The sequence below is a fragment of the Callorhinchus milii genome, unplaced genomic scaffold (assembly GCF_018977255.1).
Source record: "Callorhinchus milii isolate IMCB2004 unplaced genomic scaffold, IMCB_Cmil_1.0 Scaffold4, whole genome shotgun sequence".
In the NCBI taxonomy this organism is placed as follows: domain Eukaryota; kingdom Metazoa; phylum Chordata; class Chondrichthyes; order Chimaeriformes; family Callorhinchidae; genus Callorhinchus; species Callorhinchus milii.
In genome coordinates, this window is record NW_024704745.1 from 52,628,803 (window position 1) to 52,652,492 (window position 23,690).

The 23,690-nt window shown below is 40.2% G+C and overlaps 1 protein-coding gene across 1 annotated transcript in view; it reads left to right on the forward strand.

The window, feature by feature from the left end:
- The window catches only part of LOC103184035 (short transient receptor potential channel 6), a 46,322-nt gene extending 25,740 nt beyond the window's left edge, over nucleotides 1–20,582 (forward strand). The window contains exons 7-11 of the mRNA XM_007901863.2: nucleotides 3,808–4,003; nucleotides 11,336–11,539; nucleotides 14,486–14,569; nucleotides 18,839–18,914; nucleotides 19,928–20,582. Coding sequence (XP_007900054.2) covers nucleotides 3,808–4,003; nucleotides 11,336–11,539; nucleotides 14,486–14,569; nucleotides 18,839–18,914; nucleotides 19,928–20,052 — 685 coding nt within the window. The 3' untranslated portion in view covers nucleotides 20,053–20,582. The remainder of the gene's footprint in view (nucleotides 1–3,807; nucleotides 4,004–11,335; nucleotides 11,540–14,485; nucleotides 14,570–18,838; nucleotides 18,915–19,927) is intronic.
- Nucleotides 20,583–23,690: the final 3,108 nt, after the last annotated feature.

A 23,690-nucleotide genomic window follows, 5' to 3' on the forward strand; every position in this document is an offset into this window, starting at 1 on the left:
ACACGCTGGCATGGTAGGTCTTAGCAGATGATAAATTATAGTACTGTATATCCAGGATAAAACTTGTCAATTCATTCAAATCTTGGTGTGTTACTTTATTGCCTATTGTGTAAATTACACCCCACCTTCTTAGACTTCAAAATATACTTCTGAGAGCACAGAAAGGAATTTGTTGATTTAATAGTTCGCCACTCAATGCTCTAGAATCTAAGTTACTAACATGAATTGTGGAAATCATCTCTTTCCGCACTAATGATATGCATCTCAAGTATGATAGATGTGTAAATGTGTGTGATATGTACTCTGCCTGCAGACATAGAGTGATATAGCACTGAAACAGACTATTAAACCCAAACATGAATTCACATAACAAATTAACAAATCATAATTCAGATCGCTCTATTTGGAGTTGATTTCTTAGCATCCCTGCTAAGATACAGTATAAAACTTTAACGGATGTATGCTTTACCCACATGATATATTATAGATATCTATACATATACCACTTCTTGTCGGGTTAAAATATCTCTAATAAATTCACTCATCATGTATTTGTCTATGGAATAGGGTATTGATAGAGCGCAGTGTAGCTGTGATATGAAAGGGAGACTAGAAGAATTTCATGGCCTGTCGACAGTATTATATATGTATCCTTTATTCATTGCTCTCGGTTGGTAGAAAGATGAGGAAATATTATTCATAAGCTTCCAATTCATCTGAAATATACAACTTTTATTGATGTTACACCAAATTGACTTTTAGATTATGAATATATCTGTTGTTTTTATTATACATTAGATGTCAAGCAGAAGAAATATGTATTTTGATTGGTTTTATGGCACACTCTAAAGCATTCTGAAAAAGCAATTTACTGACAGGGCGATGAAGGATGGCTTGACTTAAAGAACCATAAGTGGCACAGCAAATGTCTATAATGATTGTTCAAGGGTATTTTTTGATTCAGTAATGACTCATTAATTTCTGCTTGTCGTTAAACTAGAAGTAACTTTGTGAAATTCTGTTTAACTTTTCAAAGCCTTGCTGCCATTTTTAGATTATCTAAAGCCTGAATTCATTATCAATGGCAACTGAACCCTGTTTTAATTCCATATTGTTAAATAAGCACAGTTCTGAAATTCTAAGGCAGACCAAATCACTGAGGTTTATCACATGTTATTAACTCATAAAAATACTTTCCATCACAGTTTTGCATTACGAGATGTCATTCTGATATTGTCATGAAAAAAAAGTTATTATTTATAGAAATATTAATCCCAGCATTTTATATGACACCTTTCAATTCAGATGTATGTCTCAAAGTGAGTCACAGAATGTACCATAGAGTGTAAATGACTGTATTTTGTAAATTAATGTAGCAGCCAATTTACGCACAGTGAAGTCCCCCAAACAGCCATACAGTGAGTTCCCAAATTTTATCCAGAGGATTGTTGGCAGGACACTGGGATAACCTCCATTCTCTTTTGAATAGTGCCATGGGATCTTTAACTTCCATCTTGTCCTGCAGGACTAAGGGGAGTGGGATTGATTTAGATAGCTGTTTTCAAAGAGCTGGTACAGACACGATGGGCTGAATCACCTCCTCCTGTGCTGTATAATTCTATGATTATATGATTAATCTGACAAAATGGGACCTTGGTTTATCATCTTGTCTGAAGGATGGTATCTCCAGAATGGTAGAAGAGAATGGAATGAAACATTTTCCCAGCACTGTATTGGAGTGTCAGTCTCGACTTTGTGATTCCAAAGTCTTAAAGTGGAGCTTGACCCCACAGCTTGCTGATTCGGAGGCGAGAGTGCTAGTGCTACTGACTGAACCAAGCTGATCTATATATATATATATTATGTTATTAATGTATTGCACAGATTTCCACTAGTCCATCAATTCTTCCTACTTCATTGGTAGAATAAGATGAGAACTGTTTTGAAAAGAATGTCAGACATAATGGGATGGTGATTGATGTGTCAACCTCTGATCTGAGGAATCCTTTGAAGTATCCACTGATGAGTAATGGTGTAAATAAGGAAAATGTAAATTGGAACATTTTACCTCAAAAGAATTCTTACATAGAGTTACAGCAGAGTGTTTCTCATTCATTGGCTCAAACAGTGTTATCATTCTGCCAATGATCAGAACTTTTCTGATGGGGCATCTGCACCTTTGTTCTTGTTTTGCAACAGTTTATTACAAACCAATTTTTCCGGTTTGCCAAATCGTAAAGCACCAGTGCAGCCTTCTGTACCATATCTGATATAGGGACTGGGACATTTTGGGTAATGCTGCTATGATTATTTTAATTTTCAGTTAGTGTAGCTGATAACATTTATATATATATACAGTAAAACTGACATTAGTCGTATCACTACATTTAATGTGATTTAATCCAAGCCTTGCAGGCAAACTGTATAAATCATAGAAAATCCAATTTAATCAATAATCTGCACTAATCTCACAAAATTCAATGCAGCCAGTAATTTTGCATGTGATAGTTTACCACTGCAGCCAGTAATTGCACCAGCAATGACGGGTCACATACTGGCAAGTGTTGGAATCACATTGAATTGCGTGAAATGAAGTTCTTCAGATCAAGAATATGTTTCCCACGATTCAATGCAACCGGTAAGTGCAGGAGTTATAATAATAATAATCTTTGCATTTGATATAGTGCTTCATCACGTCTTCGAGACGTCTCAAAGCACTTCACAAAATATACTGTAAAGTGAATTGACTGTGTATTTTGTGGACGCAGCCAATTGCGCAAAACAGTGTCCCATAAACAATTGTGGATTGAAGTGACCAATTTATTATTATTATTTAATGGAGGATGGGGAGTGGTGTTATGAGTTAAGAGGTGATTAATACGACTAGTGCAAGGAAATCTATGTGGTTTTGATAAGAAATTGAATGGGACTCGGGTGAATGTACAACTTCGGCGATTTTAAGATTTATAAAGATAAGACTTCTGCAAGTTTTACTGTATATAAAGTGTAAATGACCAGTTTTACTCTGGGTGCCATATTTAGTCTCATGCTGCCTTGATACCTAAGGCAGTTACTCCAACTTCACTGGCAATCAGTTCTCGAGTTAGTGTCTGGATCAGGGTTGTGATGAGGTCTGAATGGTTCTGCTGGAACAACAAACCAAATGGCCACGAGCAGGTGCCTCTTGAAGGCTTTATTACTGAAAACAGTACTTTAGGATGGACCAAGACAGTAGAATAAGAAAGCATAGGTTTAGAGTTCAAAGAACAATTTCAGGACGGACACAAGGAGGTTTATCCAGAAGGTAAACAATGACTGAAACTCTTTGCGAGGAAGGGTGGTTGACATCAGGACACTGGAGCAGGCATTGGAAATCTCCTCACATTTATCACTATCACAGTCTTAGTGGCTGCACCCCTCCAGACAAGAAACTTTGTCCGTTTGTGCCCTCTACAGGTGTTTTAATATACTACAGTAAAAAATAAGTAAATGTTCAAACATAACAGATCAAGCCATAATAATAATAATTCTTACATTTGATATAGCCTTTTATCATGTCTTCGAGACGTCTCAAAGCACTTCACAGAATATACTGTAAAGCAAATTTACTGTATATTTTGTGGGCGAAAGCCATGACTGATCATGTTTAGAATAAAACAATATTATTTCTGTAGTATTCTCCACATCTCCAGCGTAAAATGCCAATTCATTAGAGGCTGTGCTGTGTTGTATTTATACTTGCTGCACATTCAATGTTGTTTTTCAATAATAAAAATAACTATTAATTTTTGCCTTTTTTTCCCCTAGTGTTGAAGAGAGCTTTAAAACCTTGTTTTGGGCTATATTTGGTTTATCGGAAGTCAAGTCAGTGGTCATCAATTATGGTCACAAGTTTATTGAGAACATCGGTTATGTTTTGTATGGTGTGTACAATGTGACCATGGTCATCGTTCTTCTGAACATGCTGATTGCGATGATTAACAGCTCTTATCAGGAGATTGAGGTGATGTTCTTTTCAAAATTGCTTTCATAGAATTCTGTTATTACAAAATATCACAGTCACAACACTTTACGGTAAATCCTGAGAAAGATTCCAACCCTCAGCTTCAGGCCAGTTCAGGTCCTGGACAGCAGTGTCAAGAATATGGGATTTCTTCCTGATGTGAAAAGTTCTACATAAATGTAAATTTGTATTCCACTGTAGCACTTTGAGAAGTCCTCATGATGTGAAAAGCACTATGCCAAATGTAAGGATTATTCTTGTTGTTATTAACAATCAAGCACTCCAGGATACTACCCCACTTGAAGGGCGCTATATAAATGCAAGTTATTGTTATTGTTGTAAAAGCAAATCTACTTTTTCTATCACTGTGGCTATTGTCTGGCACTACAGATTCAGGGTACAAATAATAGGCTCTAATGTCCAGTAATTTCTCAACAACATTCCTGGTTAAGAAATTTGATTTATAATAGTCATAATAATAATTCTTACATTTGACATAATGCCTTTCACATCAGCAGCATGTCTCAAAGCGCTTCACAGGATATACTGTGAAGTGTAGTGATAGTGTATTGGGACTCCAGACTGCAGATGGAATACATATCACACACATTTACACATGATATGTATTACACATGACAGTTCCTCAGGAACTCGGCTTCAATGCAACAACAACAACAAAATTACATTTGTATAACATCTTTCACGTCAGGAGGACATCCCAAGACACTGGACAGTGTACAGCATTTCAAACCCAAGCTGGGGTCAAGGGGGAGAAGGGAGGGGAGGGGAAGGGGGGGTGGCCAATGGCATGGTCGAAGAGGAGGGTCTTGATGTGGGACTTGAAGGAGGCTAAGGAGGGGGTGAGGCGGAGTGATTAGGGTTGGAGTTCCAGAGGTTGGGAACAAAGTGGCTGAAGTCTCTCCTGCCAATGGTGGGGTGGGTCGGTCGGGGGACATGGAGCAGGCCAGAGCCGGCTGAGCGGAGGGAACGGGCGGGTTGGTAGAGGGTTAGGAGGTCGCAGAGGTAGGGTGGGGCGAGACCTTTGAGGGGTTTGTATGTGAGGACCAGGATTTTGAACTGGATCCTCTGAAGGATAGGGAGCCAATGGAGTCGGGCGAGAGTGGGGGAGATGGGGTCACGGAGTTTGGTGCGGGAGAGGACACGGGCTGCAGCGTTCTGGATTATCTGCAGCCTGTGGAGGGAGGAGTTGCGAAGGCCGACAAGCAGGGGGTTTGCATAGTCGAGCCTGGAGGTGGTGAAGGCATGAACAAGAGTTTCTGTGGCCTGAGGGGTGAGGTAGTGGCGGAGTCGGGAGATGTTACGGAGGTGAGGGAAGGCAGAGCGGGTCATGGCTTGGATGTGGGGAAGAAAAGACAGTTGAGGGTCGAACAAGACACCTAGGATCCTGATTGGCTTGTTGGGTTGTAGTGTGCAACCATGGAGGTTGATGTTGCCAGAGCCTGAGGTGCTGAGGCACTGGCGCGAGCCAATCAGGAGGTCCTCAGTCTTGTTCACATTCAACTGTAGGAATCTGCAATCTGCTTCCGGTGTGGGGTGTGCATGTGGTTTGATAGGAATTCAAACAGGATTTATTATTAAGGAATCATATTAAGAAACATTGCAAATTAGATCCCACCATAATCCAATGATGTTTTTTTTTGATGATCGAAGTTAGGCCCCACTAAGCCGAATTAGACTGAATCCTGTTCCTCAAACGAGAACGTGGTTTGTCCCTCAGACAACCCTTTTCCTCCCCTAATCTGGGTCCCTGATCTTCAAAGGATGACACAGACCCGATTCCATTCCTCACGACCACCGGAGCAAGTCAAGTGACTGGATTGTCTCTATGGAACCAGAAAGCCTGGCCTGAGCCTAGTGACCAAGGGCTCAAGGTGGATCTGTTTCCCAGTTTCTCCACTCCTCTTTGTGAGGGCAAATCAAACTCCTCAGATCAGAGCCTCACTACCCATCTCAGCCAACAGAGGACTGAAGGCATGGATTTCCTGACAGTAGCTCCACCCACACAAATGGGAAGGCTCAGATTGTAGCTGCCTAACACAATCGAAACTTAAAGGGAGAGCACTGGCAGGAGCACAGCTCAAGGAGTGACTGATAAGAAAGATACTCCACTTGATCTCAGCCAAAAAGCCGAGAAGAGGGTTGTTTGTCTTTAACCCAAATATGTATTTATTGATAAATAGAATATATATTTGCAATTGCTTCGAAACATTCCTGTAAGAAAACAGAAAAAACACAACATGTTACTATCTTGTTACAATATGCACAGACCTAGCCCCAGGGGTAGGGGTGAGGGGAAGGGGCAGGCTGTGTATGGTTGACAAATCAACAGGATTCACTAAAAGGGACTCAGTCACTTCTGGGGGAATCCTGTTGGTAACCAATACATCATGGCTGACTCATGGTTCCCCTCTTAACTGAAGTGGTGGAAGTAGAAACTAGGGAGTTTGCTTTAAGATACTGGAGATTATAGGCAGGGACTGAATGTGAGGGAAAAAGAAAGAAACAGAGAGGGGAGAGATGGAGAGAAAGTTTGAGGGGACAGAGACAGTGTGTATGGTAGAGAAAGAAGGAAAGTGGGGGATAAGGAGAGGGGGGAGAGATGATTGAGAGGTGGGAGGTGGCGTGTGAGAGGGAAGAGAGAGTGTGAGAGGGTGTGAGAAGGGGAGTGCGAGAGAGTAATTGAGAGAGGAAAAATGTATGTGAGAGGAGAGTGCCTGAGAGAGAGGGGGAGAGAGAGTGTTCTGCCCCCTCCCCCTCTCTGTCTCCTCTCTCCCCTCTTTCACTCCCCCTCTCTCCCTCCCCTTCTACCTCCTCCTCTCCCTTCCCCTCTACATTCTCCTCTTCCCACTCTCCACTCTCTCCCCCCCTCGCTCCTTCCTCTCTCTCCCTCCCTCTCTCTCCCTCTCTCTCTCCACCTGCGCTCTCCCGCGTGCCCCCCACCCCCTTTCTCTCCCAATCTTTCTCCCAAACGCGGGTCACGATCTGCAGTGGCAGGAGCCGGTGGTTGCTAAGGACATGGTTGGTAAGAGACTGGCTTGCCTTCCTGACAGGCTGCAGTAAAGGCTCTGGGCGTTGAGTCCTCCCAACCGCCGGCTCCTGCCACTGCCCTCGGAGGACGTTCACCAGGGAGGGAGGGAGAGAGAGGGTTGGAATGGTGGAAATGGTCTCGGGTCACCAGCTGGCCCACGCTGGATGTGGCCCGTGAACCTTTCTGAATCTGACCTGCGGTAGCCAGAAGGTTGGGCCACCCTACTCTAGGTTATTATTTTTAAAACTTTCAGAAAAGAAACCGAATTTAGCCTTTAAGTAAATGCCTAAAATTTGGAATATTGTGGGTCACAATGTATTATGAACTTTTGTGAACCACCATTTTTTTTTACCCCATTACCAGAACATATTTGGGGTATTCTTTAGGTGCTCCTTAAATTAGAACCAGGGACAATTGGTGCTGATTTTAGGAACAACTTTTGCCTTATTATTGAGTCCCTGAATCTGCACCAGTAGACTGGTATTGTAGAAATGTGCCATTCAGTAGCTTGGCTTTAAATTGGTTTAAGTCAGTTATTTTAAGGAAATTACATGTTGAATCATAAGTTTTTGTAAGTGAGAGCGACTATGTAGCTCCCAAACACCAAGAGTTAATTATATCTGTCTACCTCAACAATGAAATACGAGTTGTATCAAGTGCTTCGAAATGTATGTGTAAATGCAAGGCTACTCCAGTTACTGAAAGCAGGCGAAATAGTCCTGTTAAATTCCTCAATGAAACTGTCAATCCTAAAAGAAAAATACTGCACCTTGCACTGAATACACTAAAAGATGAAAGATTAGTATCAAGTGGTAAGAGCCATTTACCTCTCTGCTACAGCATAGTCTGCTCTTAATACTCTCTTTTGCTCTCTTTAATACTCTCTTAATACTCTCCTTTGCTACCCCTATTCTCAATTTAATGTACTGATAATGTGCCTTTAGATATCCGTAAGGCTTTGAAATCTGACAACAAAAGCTGCAGGTTAAGTACAGTGGAAACTTGTTTTTAAGGACAGTCAATAAACTAACTTATTTTGCTCTTTTATTGAGGTGCCACATTAGTGAATTTGATATTTTGGTCATGATTAGACTTAAATGCACATCAAAAGCAGACTGAAAAAGTTCTCTCAATATTGTGTTGCTCTTATTGCTGAGATATTCACAAAGTGAGATTCTATTGTACAACATTTGTATAGTAATAAATCACTGCTGAAAAAGCAATGATAAAGCAATACATTTCATTAGATCTCCACAAGTTACAAGATAATGGGATAAAGTATTCTGTGTTAATTAATTAATTGACATTTAAGGCCAACTTAGCAACTATAATAGTAATTATAATAATAATCACTGTATTTGGTATAGCACCTTATAACATTGTTGAAACATCTCAAACTGCTTCACAGTTTTTCTGTAAACTGTGGATATGTAGGTAACCATGGTAACACCCCATATACATCCATGAAATGAATAATCAATTTTATCTGGAAGAATGTTGGCCAATGGGAGAAACTCTCTTCTCTTTTTGAATAGTACTCAGGGATCTTTAACAGCCACTGGAACAGCCAGAAAGGACGTCACCTCTGATAATGTTAGAGTGTTTGCCTAGATTGAAGGCTTAAATTCTGATCTTCTTTGTTTAGTTAAGCCCAGTAACACTCTAACCAGCCATGATCCATGAGAAGAAACCCAATGGTACAACTGGCTGGTTGGAAATGACTATTGAGAATGGGAGTCAGGAGTGGGTCACTGTTCAGAACAACCAAGGACCAGTCAGTGTGTTATATCATACGGTTGCTAAATAACTATCAGTGTTTAGAAGAGCATCACAACATTGCAACATGTATCTCAATATTGCCAATATCTAGCCTGAAGTAGTGTTGACATGACAGGAGCCCCATGTTGAAAAAGTGGAAGTGGCATTTGTAGGCATGAGGCACAGTTGGACAAAGCTAGAGAAGTTATAAATGGAAGATTTATTTGTACAATGACTTGCAAACAGATACCCAGACCAAATCATATTTTTGTCTGAAGAACTGAAATCAATAGCTGCAGGAAAAAAATGTTAACACAAATCAATGCAATGTAACAGTATTGCTAATATTCAATGGGCCTCAATGTTAATTTGCTTCAATCTATTTGGCTGTAAATCTTACAGTACCACTAAATAGCAGGATCAAAGAGCAAATAGCAGCTTCTGTGGATGCTCACTTTCTTTGGGAGAACTGAAGAATTATGATATATCCTAGGTAAATAGTATTTGATGACTTCTATATTTTTTCAGCAAAGTCATAAAAAGGCTTTGTATTTCTAAAATCCCCCACATTCAGCAGAGCTCCATTAGAAGCACATTCTTTCAGCTTCAAGCTAGCAGACTGCTTGCTATACATAATATCATATTGATTTTACAATGTTAATGCCTCAGACCACACAGATTCTTGACTTACTTATCAAAAGCAGCTTCCCTAAATTGATTTATGCTTTTTCTTCAACGAGCAATAAAGCCAACCGCTGTAAGAAAATAAAAAGCCTCATTCACTGAGGTTTATAGGGCAGAAAGATTTAATGGTTCAGCAGCAAAGGCAGCCTGTTCAGGAGAACTCTGAAATGGGTTCTCCTGACCAAATTGAAATCCTTACAAAATGGTCTGAGGTCAGGATAAATCTGTTCAACAGATATTTTCAAGTTCAATTACATTGGAGCAAAGTACAAAAGAGACTTTTCCAAAAGTGAGCCTAGAAAGTTAATATAGCTGTTGCAAACTCTTTTTGCAGTAAGTTTAGGAAATTTTATTCTATATTTCTGAGTTTAAGGGATGCCATTATTCCAGCAGCAGCTGTCCATCAATGCATTCCACAAACTAATGTGTAAAGACATCTACACCATTCAATTCATGATTTTAGCATTAATACCATACGTTTATTGAAAAATTGCTAGCAATTCAACAGCAAGATTTTGTATGACTAGTGCAGTCAGATATGTGAAATGCTTTGAGTCCATGTGAAAGGCTCTATATAAATGTAAATTGTTGTTGTAAATTGTTGAATTGCTATTATGTACATATGCTGGTAGAAATAAAACTATGGTTCCTCCAGGTAGACAATTCCCAGCTTTTCCATATTGCAGTAATTAGGAATAACGGGAAAGTAGATGGGGAGAATACAACAGATTCCAATAACACACTGCAAGAACAAAGTCTGAGCTATTTCTAACTGCTGTCTAAAGAAGGGATGCTACATTTACGTAAGAAAGTTGGTAAGGCTGCAGTTGGAATACTACATGAAGGTCAAGTGACTCATCAAGAAAGATCAGAGCCTTGAAAAGAGTACAATGTAAATTCACGCAGTTAATGTTGGCCGGAGCCTTACTTAACTTTTAGTATTCGAGTTATGTTAATGGGATGGAAATTGCACAGTGGGAGAATTGTTTAGTTGCTTAGGCAGCGACTGATTCATTATTAATACCAACAACCAGTTGTATGGGTTTCACAGTTTCATATTTCATCCACAAAATATACAGTCAATTCACTTTTTAATGTTATCTTTTTGCAAATGTGTTACAAAACAATCAGAAGCCAGAAATTTTGTATGTTCCTAGGCTTAAGATCATTGACCTAATATATATTATGAGGAATTTTGAAAATCAATCTTAAATTCAATCTTACCTTGGAGTCCTGAAGCTCAGTGGTTAGACCACTCACCTCGCAAGCAAGAGACCTGAGTTTGATTCCCGGCAGTGTGAAAGGTTGGGCAAGTTTCCCTACTCCACACGCCTTTGTTTATCTAGCAGTAGGAAGCCGGTTGTTGATTAGGGATCACTTTTCTGGGAGTAATAATTCCTTCAAAAAAAAATAATAATAAAATTGTTCACTTCAATCCACGACTGTTTGCGGGACACTGCTGTGCACAATTGACTGCCGTGTTTCTCCCAAAAAATATACAGTCAATTATCTTTAGAGTAAGTTCTTTGAAGTGGTTTGAAACATTTCAAAGACATGATAAGGTGCTATATCAAATCCAAAGATTATTATTATTATTACTACAGTACTTTACAATTGAATCTGTTCAGTTCAGCTCAGTGACTTAAACTGCAGTTAAGTTGTTTCTCAGATGCTTTCTGGACAGCAACATAAGGTCAACATCCTCAACTCTGCATGATGTGCCCTATCGTATTTTTAAAGATATTTCCAGACATTCCTTCTATGTTAAAGGTGTTATATAAGTACAACTATTTTGTTCCTTGTTCTAAAGCTCCTATTTTCCTGCTGACATGGGCTTTTAGGATGATGCTGATGTTGAATGGAAATTTGCCAGAGCTAAGTTGTGGATTTCTTACTTTGAAGAAGGGCGGACTCTTCCTGTGCCATTTAACCTCGTGCCAAGCCCTAAGTCAATTGTCTATCTGCTGCTGAAAAGCAAAAGACTGCTTGCTAAGCTTCTGAGGTGCAGAAAAGAAGAATTGCATGAAGATGCAGAAATGGACAAGGTAGATCCCTTGATTGATTCTCTGGTTGTGTTATGTAACTCATTTTAAACAATGTGCATCACAAAACCACAACAACAACAAGATTACATTTGTATAGCGCTTTTCACGTCGGGAGGACGTCGAAGGCAGGTGAAGAAGAATCTTTGGCTCGTTTGATGATAACAATAATAATAATAATAATTCTTGCATTTGATACATTGTTGTGATGTCTCACAGCACTTTACAGGATATTCTGTAAAGTTTTATAACTGTGTATATTTTGTGGGCGAAATGCAGCAGCCAATATGTACACAGCAATGTCCCCCAAACAGCCATGGAGTGAGTGACCAATTTTATTTGTGGGATTTGTTGGCCAGGTCATCGGGGGAAACTCCCTTCTGCTATCAAACAATGCCATATGATCTTTATCGTGCACCTGAACAGCCAGATGAGACCTCAGTTTAACATTTCATCCAGAGGACAGCACCTCTGACAATGCAACACCCACCCCAAGCAGTGCTTGGAAGTGTGAGCTTAGATGATGTGAATTGATCTGATCTATGTCAAATCCATGTAAAATTTGAAAAGAGAAGAGGTTTTCTCTCTCCCGGTGTCCTGGCCAACAATCCCCCAAATCCAAGTGGTCACTTAATCCACAACTATTTGTTGTTGTTGTGCACAATTGGCAATTGGCTGCCACATTTCATCCACAAAATATACAGTGAATCCACTCTATAATATATTCTGTGAAGCCCTTTGAGATATCTCAACAAAATGAGGTACTGTATCAAATGCAAGGTTTATTATTATTAAAATACCCACTCTCTGTGATTCTACCCCACTCTTCTGTTCACCCACTCCACTTGGCAATCTCGGGGGCCTGCAACATGCCCCCCACCCCTTTCACCCCACCATCACCTCTACCTTTAGGTTATCTTCTCTGTCTAATCCTCTACCTTGCCCCCTCTTTTCTGTCTTTAAATCCTGCGTAAAATCCTACCTTTTCATCCAAGCTTGGCATCCAACACTGTTGACATAAAGCACTTCCAGACGTTATCCTACATGAAAGACACTCTTGTTGTTGCGTTTGCATTATAGAGAACAATGCTTTTATTTTGGAAACAATGAGTTAGAGAAGAGGACAACAAGTGTGAATTTGCACAATGAGAGTGCAGAAAGAAGGAGAAACCTGTTCGCATCCTTGAAACAAAATGATAAAAAGACACACGCACAATGGTTAGAAAGCTAAAGTAATGCCTCCAATAGAAAATGAATCACTGTGGAGAATTCAGGGACATGAAGTGAGGAACTAAGTAATGAACTGAGATTATATTGACTTTACTCGACAATTATAGAAGATTTTGTATGGTCTGTGGGCAGGAGTGGAGGTGCTGCCAGTTAATTAAAAAATACATGCTGGAGGCAGTAAAAGATGATCAGTAATTTTATCCGCTTTTCAACACAGCCTGAATGAAGACAACAGAAAACCAATTTTTTGCTCTTACGAGCTAACTTATCACTGTTGCATCTAATGAACTCTGCTCTTTTGTGTCCTATGGCTGTTATTCGTTTTGTTCTCAGTGAGAGTCCACCTAAAATGCTGCAAAATGTGTTGATGTTAAAACAACCTTTTTTCAAAGGAAATATAATAAATGCAGCTTTACTTCTCAGCTATTCTTCAGATTGTTGCCGAAATACAATATATGGCACAACATGGAATGCTTACTTCATAGGTGCTGTATTATATTACAATTTTAAAAAAATCAAATCTGCTGCGAAGGGGAACAAATGTTAGGATTTAATCTGCTGTTGCCATTCAATGAAAAAATTATACCCAAAACTAGAGAAGGGCTGGTTTCATTCTCATAATTCTTCCAAAGCTTAGGGTTTGAAGTTATAAACTTTTTTCGAATGAAATGTAATAAATGGACTTCTGCTTCTCAGTTGCTCTTCAGATAGCTCTCTAGGATAGATCCGATGTGAAAGGTGCTATACAAATGTAATCTTGTTGGTGTTGTAGCCTGGACTCAGTGCCAATGTCCTGGAGACAGATCATTTATTCATATTTTATGAGTTTCAAGAGGGAAGTAGACATGTATATGAAAGTTGGAGATTTGAAGAAAGTTTGGGGAATAATAATAATAAAGTGGTATTCCTTGTATTTGATATAGCACCTTATCACATCGTCGATACACCTCAAAACACTTCACAGGATATACAGTAAAGTGGATTGCCTATATTTTGTGGGCAAATGTGGCAGCCAGTTTGCAGACAGAGGTGTCCCACAAACAGCCATGGAATGAGTGACCAATTTACAGGCTAGGGATCTGCCTCCAACACATTCAATTAATTCATAGCCCCAAATACAGGCAGTCATCCCAAAATTAAATTATTGTGTATATATATATATATATATATACATATATATCTTCAACTATCCAGACTACACTATTAGGGTTTGTTTTGGTAAGGTGGTATAGAACAGCTCTCTAGAATAGAACCTTAGCCTGGTCTCAGTGTCAATATCCTGGAGGCAGATCATGTATGCATCTTCTGTGGGTTAGCACGGAATTTTTACTCTGTGAGTTTCAGTTAAGCCACAACCTTGCTACCTGGCATGTTGAAAGTCACAAAGATGACTTGGAAGGTGAACACATGATCTAGGACAACTGTCTGAGAATAGCGCCAGAGGCAGAGGGAGTCTGCTTCCCACACATCTGGGGAATTCATACTCAATAATGTGTTTGCCATATTTTAGGGATTGCAGTAGATTTATCAGAACTGAAATGAGGTAGCAAAACTTAAGATTTAATATTGTGCGGAATTTTGGAAAATAATCTTAAATTCAGTGGTACTGTGGAAGCTGCTTTCCTGCGGTACTCAGATTTGAACTGCAAAAAATAGCCCTTCCAAATATTGTCATTTTAATATGTTTCTTTCTGTTTACATCCTCCCCACCTCCTCCAGCTTGGCCAGAGTAAACCTTCAAGCATCCGAAGCTCTGAGGATCACAGTTTAAACAGCATTAGCAACCCACCAACGAGATACCAGGTAACTACAAACAAGTGTAGATTGCCCTCTATAACGTTATGTTTTTGCAAATGTGTTACAAAAGAATCAGAGGCCAGAAATTTCTTATGTTCCTAGGCTTAATTTCATTGACCTAAAATATATTATGAGGAATTTTGGAATTCAATCTTAAATTCAATCTTATCTTGGAGTCCTCAATGGTTAGACCACTCACCTTGCTAGCGAGAGACCTGGGTTTGATTCCCGGAAAGGAGAAATGTTGGGCAAGTTTCCTTACTCCACACCTAACAGTAAATAGGAACCCGGTTGTTAGTCGATTGGCGGATCACTTTTCCGGGCTTCAAAAGTGATAATAAAATTGGTCACTTCAATCCACGACTGTGACACAACTGTGCGCAATTAGCTGCCGTGTTTCTCCCACAAAATATACAGTCGATTCACTTTACAGTATATTCTGTGAAGCACTTTGAGACGTCTCGAAAACGTGATAAAGTGCTATATCAAATGCAAGGATTATTATTATTATGATTATTATTATCTTGGAAGTTGAGCTCCTGCAGTAACCAAAAGGACATGTGGAAAATCAGCTTCCAAATTAAGACTGAATTTAAGACTATGTTCCATGTTATATATATATTATTACATATTATATTATATTTTTAGTCTTAATCTTGAATTTTAAGATCATGATAAAGCTAAAACTATGAGAAATTTGAGCTTCTAAAGTACTACAATGAATCCATTTTGTCCTCAATAAAAGATTTCCATTTCATTTTAAATTAACAGTTGAAGTCTAAGTACTTAAGACAATAAGGGGCTCTATTTAATATTGCATATGGTGTACAATATATACAGTTCAAAAGGAATGCTGAAGTCCTGAGGACCATTTTATTGATTTATTCTCCTCTTCACTTGCCAGCATCACAGTATTTATTTCACTATTCCATCCTATTGCAGGAAGCAACACACATAATAATCCTCAGCTGTGTAATGAAAAATGTTAAGCAGCCATTCCAAAGAATTGAAACCTGTTCTGCAAAACACAAGAATTTCAGGGCAAATTTTAAGCCGTCAAACAAGCACATAGAGCTTCCTGTCATTTGTATTAAACAACTTTCTGGGGCTGTGTATTGTCATTTTCTCAACCAACAATGTGTAGATCACTCTTTTGTTTTAGGTCTCCCGCTACACAATCCAACAGTCACACCAAACATCCTCTGCTCAGTTCTCCCTTCTTCTTGTTTTCTCTCCCTCCTGATCTCCTTACATCGGTTGTAGTCAATTAGTCCTTATTTATTAATTAATATCCAACGTATATTACAAGCTGTAACATAACATCTACATTATGGCAAATAATGAACTGGTTTCACTGCCAGGCTGATTACCTCATCAGGGTGGGTTATCCAAGGTTATCTTACAACTTTGTAACTCACTGCTCAGTAATTTTTATTATCAACATGTCAGTTTAGCTTAGTTGGTAACATTCTTGCCACAGAGGGATGTGGGTTCAAGCCTCATGATAGGCTGGTTGAGGCTGGTACTCCAGTGAGATTTGTTGAACTGAAACTGGGGAAAATTGCAATGTGTGATGGGATAATGATCAAATCGTCGAATTTTCTGCCCTGTTGATGTCTGACTGGCTTCATACCGATTTTACTAAAATTATGGTGCCTGTGCATGGAAGCTGCTGGGCTGCAGAGCACAGCTTTTGAATTCTAGTTGGCTGAAAATCCAGGTAGCACAAACGTTAAGCCAGCATTGTGTGTCACCCTGGCTCAGTTGGTAGCATTTTCGCCTCTGAGTCAAAAGGTTGTGGGTTTAAGCCCCACTTTGAACTCATATTGTTTAAGATGACACTGCAGTCCAGTGCTGGGAATGTGCTGCCTTGTTGAAGATGCCATTCTTCAGATGAATAATTAATCCAAGCCCTCTGTATCTGTGCAAGTGGGATGTTAAAGGTCTCATGGCATTATCTGAAAAGAGAAGGAAGTGTCTTCCATTTTCTGAGCCAATGATTCCCAGGATAAAATGAGTCATTCACTTCATTGGTGTTGGTAGGACATTGCTGTGCACAAATAAGCTGCCACACTTGCCTTCAAAATCCGCAATCATTACATTTTACATTATATGTTCAGAAGTGCTTTAGTCCTGGATGAGAGCTAACTTCCTGAGTTGAATGTCAACAACAACAACAACAACAACAACAAGATTCCATTTATAAAGCGCCTTTCACGTCAGGAGGACGTCCCAAGGCGCTGCACAGTTGGGTCATGACCCGAGCAGGGGGGAAATGGTCAGGGTGAGGGGAGGGAAGGGAGGGAGCGAGGAGGGGGAAGAGAGTCGAGAGGGGAGCTGAAGGCTCGGTCAAAGAGAAAGGTTTTGAGACCGGCCTTGAAGGAGGAAAGGGAGGAAGCAAGGCGAAGGCACTGGGGGATGGAGTTCCAGAGCCTGGGGCTGAGAGGCTGAAGGCCCGACCACCGATGGTAGGGCGGTTGGGGCGGGGGATGTGGAGCAGACCGGAGCCAGAGGAACGGAGGGTACGGGCAGGTAGGTAGGGGGATAGTAGGTTGGAGAGGTAGGAGGGAGCAAGGCCGTGAATGGCCTTGTAGGTGAGGATGAGGATCTTGAAATCAATCCTCTGGGGGATGGGGAGCCAGTGGAGGCGAGCGAGGGTGGGAGTGATGTGGTCCCGAAGCCTGGTGCGGGACAGTACACGAGCTGCAGAGTTCTGAATGACCTGCAGCTTGTGGAGGGAGGTGGCGGGAAGGCCGGCGAGGAGAGAGTTCCCATAGTCCAGCCTTGAGGTGACAAAGGCGTGAACCAGGGTTTCAGCAGCGTGAGGGGTGAGGTAATGCCGTAGTCTGGCGATGTTCCGGAGGTGATGGAAGGCGGTGCCAGTTGTGGTGCGGATGTGAGGGAGAAAGGACAGCTCAGGGTCGAACAAAACGCCGAGGTTCCTGACTGGCTTTGAGAGGTGGAGAGTGCAGCCTTGGATGCTGATGGTGTCAGCGCCTGAGGTGCGGAGGCGCTGACGTGAGCCAATCAGGAGGGCCTCGGTTTTTCGCACGTTGAGCTGAAGAAAGTTGTCTCTCAACAAGACCGATGCCCTCCTGCTTGGCTCCCATCAGCACCTCCATACCTCAGGCGCTGACAGCATCTCCCTCCATGGATGCACTCTACATCTCACAGAGCCAATATGGAACCTCGGCAATCCTGCTCAACCCTCCACTGTGCTTCATACCCCACATCCGTACCATGACCCGCTGTGCCTTTCCCCACCTCCGCAACATCACTCGGCTCCGCCACTGTCTCACACCGCAAGCCGCTGAGACCCTTAAAATGCTTTCATAACATCCAGATTCAACTACGCAAACTCCCTGCTTGTCGTCCTCCCCAACTCCTCCTTCCATAGGCTGCAGATCATCCAGAACTCAGCAGCCCATGTCCTCTCCCACACCAGGCTCTGTGACCCTACCACCCCCATCCTCGCCCGACTCCACTGGCTTCCCATCACACAGATCCTGGTCCTCACCTTCAAAGCTCTCCATGGCCTCGCTCCCTTCTATCTCTGTGATCTCCTAAACTCCTACCAACCTGCTCGCTCCCTCCGCTCAGCAGGTTCCGCCTAGAGTGAGTGGGCCTTCAGCCACTCTGCCACCACCCTCTGGAACTCCATCCCACAGTCCCTCCACCTCAACCCTCCCTTGCCTCCTTCAAGACCCATCTCAAGACCCTCTTCTTCAACTGTGCCAGTCACTCTTCTGCCCCCCACGACCCCCAGCTCGTGTCCGAAACACTGATTGTCCAGCGCCTTGGGATGACCTCCTGACGTGAAAGGCGCCATACAAATGTAATTTTGTTATTTTGTTGTTGTTTAGAGACGTCCTCCCGATATGAAAGGCATTATATCAAATGTAGAAATTATTATCCTGGGACCTGGCACTGAGATTCCATACACCACAGCTGACAGCCATAATGGAGTTACAAGCAACTCTGAGCTAAACCACTTGATGAAGTTTTTTGGGAGGAGGGAAATCAGATATCAGTATTGGATTTGTCTATGATGTGATAATTATATTGCTGATAAGGTCACAATTAATTTTCAGCCCATGGTTTCTAGGTTATCAGTGCAGTGTTTAAAATCTGTCTCTCTGCTTGGATACTTATTGGCTGTAAAAGTCCAAAGAGCCAGTCAGATTCTGAGGCTACTTATTTATTTATAGTTTTACAGGGTGTGATATCACATATTAGCAGCTCATTGTTCAATTTCTTGCTTTTTTAAATCTTTAGAAGATAATGAAACGTCTCATCAAGCGATACGTACTGAAAGCACAAATAGATAAGGAAAATGATGATGTGAATGAAGGTGAGTCTGAGCTGTGCCTGTGTATTGGGAGTATTTCATATTCCAAACAATGATGTCAGTCTGGCTCAGTTTGATATCTCTGGGTCAGAAGTTTATAGGTTCACGTCCTGGTTAGGGACTTTGAGCTTATGTTCGAGGCAAGCACTCCGGTTCTGCGCGAGGAGGGTTCTCCTCCATTGTTCGAGGTATCATCCATTGGATGAGACGTTAAACTGATGTCCCGTGTTCAGGTGGACATTAAAGATCCCATGCAACTATTTGAAAAAAGAAGGGAGTTTTCTCTTTGTACCTGATCAACAATTTTCCAGATAAATTGATCATTCACCTCCTGACTTTGGGGGCAATTGCTGTGCACAAATTGGCTGCCATGTTTGCCTAGAAATACACTCACTACCCTTTACATTAAATATTGTAAATGCATTGATACGTTTTAATGTGATAAGGTGCTATATGAAATATGAACATAAGAACATAAGAATTAGGAGCAGGAGTAGGCCATTCGGCCCCTCTAGCCTGCCCCGCCATTCAATAAGATCATGGCTGATCTATTCTAACTCCACCCAACCTGCCTGATCCCCATATCCCTTAATCCACAAGAAATTGATCAATCAAGTTTCTTTGAGTTTCTTTACAAGGAATATTAATACAAATGCTGTACTATATTATCCCATTAATTTGCATACTGATATGATGATCTGCAGGCTAACAACTGCAAGAATGGTCTGTTTGACTACAACAATTGTGCCACCAGTAGTGGGAGAAAGGGTCATACCTATGGCTAGTTTTTATTTAATAACTGGCTGCGTGAAGCCCTTTTTATTAACAATGTGATAATTATCACTAGTAGTATTTAACATATGACATGTCATACTTTCATTCTGTTATTTCAGTACTGGATCTCTCTTTTTTTAGCCAGTAAATGTCATGCCTTTGTTCAAAGTCACTTGTTGTGTGTCATCTGGCTTCTGCATCTCGGCTACTTGTTCATTTGTATACTTCTTGTTATTTTTAAGGTGAACTCAAAGAAATCAAGCAAGATATTTCAAGCCTCCGATACGAACTCCTTGAAGAGAAATCTCAAAACACAGAAGAGCTGGCTGAACTGATCAGGCAGCTTGGAGAAAAGTTAGGAGCGTAGTCTAACAGCATTGTCGGAAATATCTTAATGCTATTGATATCTTAAACCATTCTGTACCAAATCGGTAATTATATTAATAGATTTTGCACTTTCTTTACAATAGTGCTAAATATAATTTAGGTATAGATGTTTCAATAGGAATGAAAGCATAGTTGAAGTTATAGTTATGCAATAATTTATATGGTATCAGAAATGTTTCTATTACTTTTCTCGGTTTCCGGATAAAGGACCACACTGTATTAAAATGTTTATATAATAGTGACAATTTGTGTAAAATATATGACATAGTTTTCTTTACAATAAAGAGGATAACCTTACAAAGAAGTCTGAAGAACAAACATTTACACTTTGTCTACGATGCCCAATATATTGCTGAGAAGGATTTTTTTCTATGGTTCTATCAAATTGTAATTAAACATAAAAAGCCAAACTATGAAATTTATTGCTGTTTATATTTTTAGTGTGGGGTACCATTTTATGCCGCGTTTTATGCAAATCAGTGACGTCTTGCAAAAGTTTCATGTATTCCTAAAGAAAATGATATCCTGTAAATCTGGATTATATTAAATATGTGATTGTAGCAGGACTGTTTCCTAATTTTACATTAATTATCGCAGCGATAATTTCTGCTAGGTTTCAACCTACTTCAAGACTTGAATTGGAAAGCATTTTAAACATATGCTTGATAAGTCCATGAATCCATGCTGATGAATACCCCAATTTTGACACAATTAACCTTTGGATTGCTAGCAGATCGAGGGAAATTTCTATTCCTTGGCCAGCTGTTTTTTTTTCTAAAGATATTCACACATAGGTTGTGAAGATGGAATCATTTTTTTTATATATACCTGTACAAATTTTTCCTCAGTGTAAACAGGGACTGAGTAAATTGTATTAGTGCCCTGGTACTGACGGCATTTTGCGCAGCAAAGAATTGGAACAAGAGGAGACTCACATATGGAGTCCTTGTGTGGTTCAAACTTTGTTGAATTTGCTGGTGGATTGAGCTGAGACAGTGGTCGATACACTACAAATGGTCTTAGTGCCCAGAGGCTAAGGAGGGAAAAAATATTGATCAGGATTCCTGCTCTTTGCTTCCATACAGTGGCTCCTGTTAAGAGTAGATATCTTGCAAGGATTAGTCTCAAATCTGATGTCCCCCTCAACACATTGAAACAAGTTGGTTGGGCTCACACATGAGGAATCATCCTTTGGATGGGGTGTTGAAAATTACTGGTATTATTCAGATCTATGTAATTATGTGAATCTGGTTACCTTGCCATTCTGCTAGTTGGCATTCAATGGCTACAATATCACATTGAAATATCGAGGAAGAGAGGAGAAAAATCCTACTAGTTTAGAATTTTTGTTTTTAATAAATGAACCCAAGGTGACTTGAATTTTGAAAGAATTTTTAGAATCCTCTCTGTGGCTTAGCGACATCCGTGTTAAAATATAATAAAGTAAAATTGACTGACAAACTAATATTAAATACACAGCTGGGGTTCTGTTCCATTAGTTACATAACTCCTGCTTGTATGCAATTTCCTAGGCTTTCTACACACACACATACAGTGATGAGGATAAGCCAGCCTCTGAAAATCGCACGTTTAGAGAACAGAAGGAGCTTGTTCAGCTTACCATCTCATGCTGGTTTATTTCTCCCAATGGTAAAGAACAAGGGATGTTGCCAAACTGCCTGATATTCTGCCAAGATTCCCATTCAGGCCAGACTGCATGAGCCCTGTTGGGAGTTCCCCAACCTTAACCCCACCCACACTGTTTAATGGAAGATATTTGTATCGAGTAACTCAATAATGAGGTAATTATCACATCAAATCTGTTATAAAACGGCAGAATTTCAACCACCTTAATCAACTGGATTCAGCTCTACGCATGCAAAAGCCTTGCTACAATAATGTGCTTTGTTGGAGTATTTTACAAAATACTATCCACCATCTTGGATTGAAAATCATTTGCCAAATATATGTATTTCTCAATTTGGATGCAAAGTTTGAATTTTCCTTTACTGGACAGCCGCTGAGTTAACCCAGCATCATATTTTTAGTTGATATGTAATCTCCTGCTCTCTGAGAACAGGGGAAATCTAATATTTTAAAAATGACTGATAAACTGCGGGGAGTTTATGTGGCATGCAAGGGTCTTGGAATTCATATAACCTATGCTGACACTCCAATGCAGTGTTGGGGATGTGCTGCATTTTTGGAGGTGCCATCCTTTTGATGAGACATTAAAACAAGATCTTGACTGCCTGTTCAGGTGGATGTTGAAAAGATTGAAAAGAGAAGGGAGTTTCTCCCAGTGTCCTGGCTGACAATCACCCAAGCAATGTCCCACAAGCAGCAGTTGTTGATTTTTTTTGTGAAGGAATTATTACTCCCAGAAAAGCGATCCGCCAATCGACTAACAACCGGGTTCCTACTTAATGTTAGATAAACAGAAGCATGTGGAGTAACGAAACTTGCCCAACGTTTCACTCTGCCGGGAATCAAACCCGGTCTCTCGCTTGCGAGGCGAGTGCTCTAACCACTGAGCTATAGGACTGCATGCTTTCTTGGGTTTTACCTCTCTCATCTTTTCTCCATTACCAGTTCAGTCTTCTCAGTCTCTTAGAATTTATTGTGAAGAATATCAAAAATCATTTGGTGATTTACATATAACACATTTTTCATGTCATATTTAGAGGCAATTATTATTCTTGGCTAAAACATGCATATAAAAGTTCTGTTCAGTGTTACATGCAGCTCTGCAACTACTAATCTCATTAGTTCTGTATTGCTGGAGGTGTACCTTTAGAAACGATGTTCAACCGAACTCCCACCTGCCTGCGCAAGTGATCCTTAAAGATCCCATGGCATTATTTAAAAAGAAAAGGGAGTTTTTGTTTCCTGTCTCCCAGATAAAATTGGTCATTCTCTTCATTGTGTGTGGGATATTGCTACGTGCAAATCAGCTGTCACAAATTGCCTACAAATAGACAGTCACAGCACTTTACAGTAAAAACTTGTGAAGCACTTTGAGATGTCTTGATGATGGATAACAATAATCCTTACATTTGTTTAGTGCCTCTAACTAAGGAGGACATCTCAAAGTGCTTCACAAGATTTACTTAGGCGCTATATCAAATGTAAGAATTACTATTATATAGCGAATGAAAGTTATATCCAATGGTGAGGTACCAGAGGGCTTCTGATTTCTGTGTCCATTGGCAGTCAATATTTTTCAGGAAACGAAGACTAAGGAGAAACAGACAATCAAGAATGCTTGCCACATTATATTATGTTTATATTACCTAGATATTTTATACAAAACGCAGTAACTCCAAACAGCCACAAAGGGGCAATATCTGCCCATATCTTCACAGTTGGACCTGCCTCGCTAATGCATTGTCTTTCATTGCCTCCAAGCCATGTTCAGAAAATAAGAGAATGGGAGTTTTAACAAATTGCGACAAATTTGTTTGACTAATAATGAGTATAGTTTTAGAACATAAACGTTCTCTGGATTTTTCTTTTTGTGCACTTTCGAAAAACCTGATTTTTCTTTCTGTGCACTTTGGAAAAACATGATTTCGCCCACAAATATACAGTCAATTCACTTTACAGTCTATTCTGTGA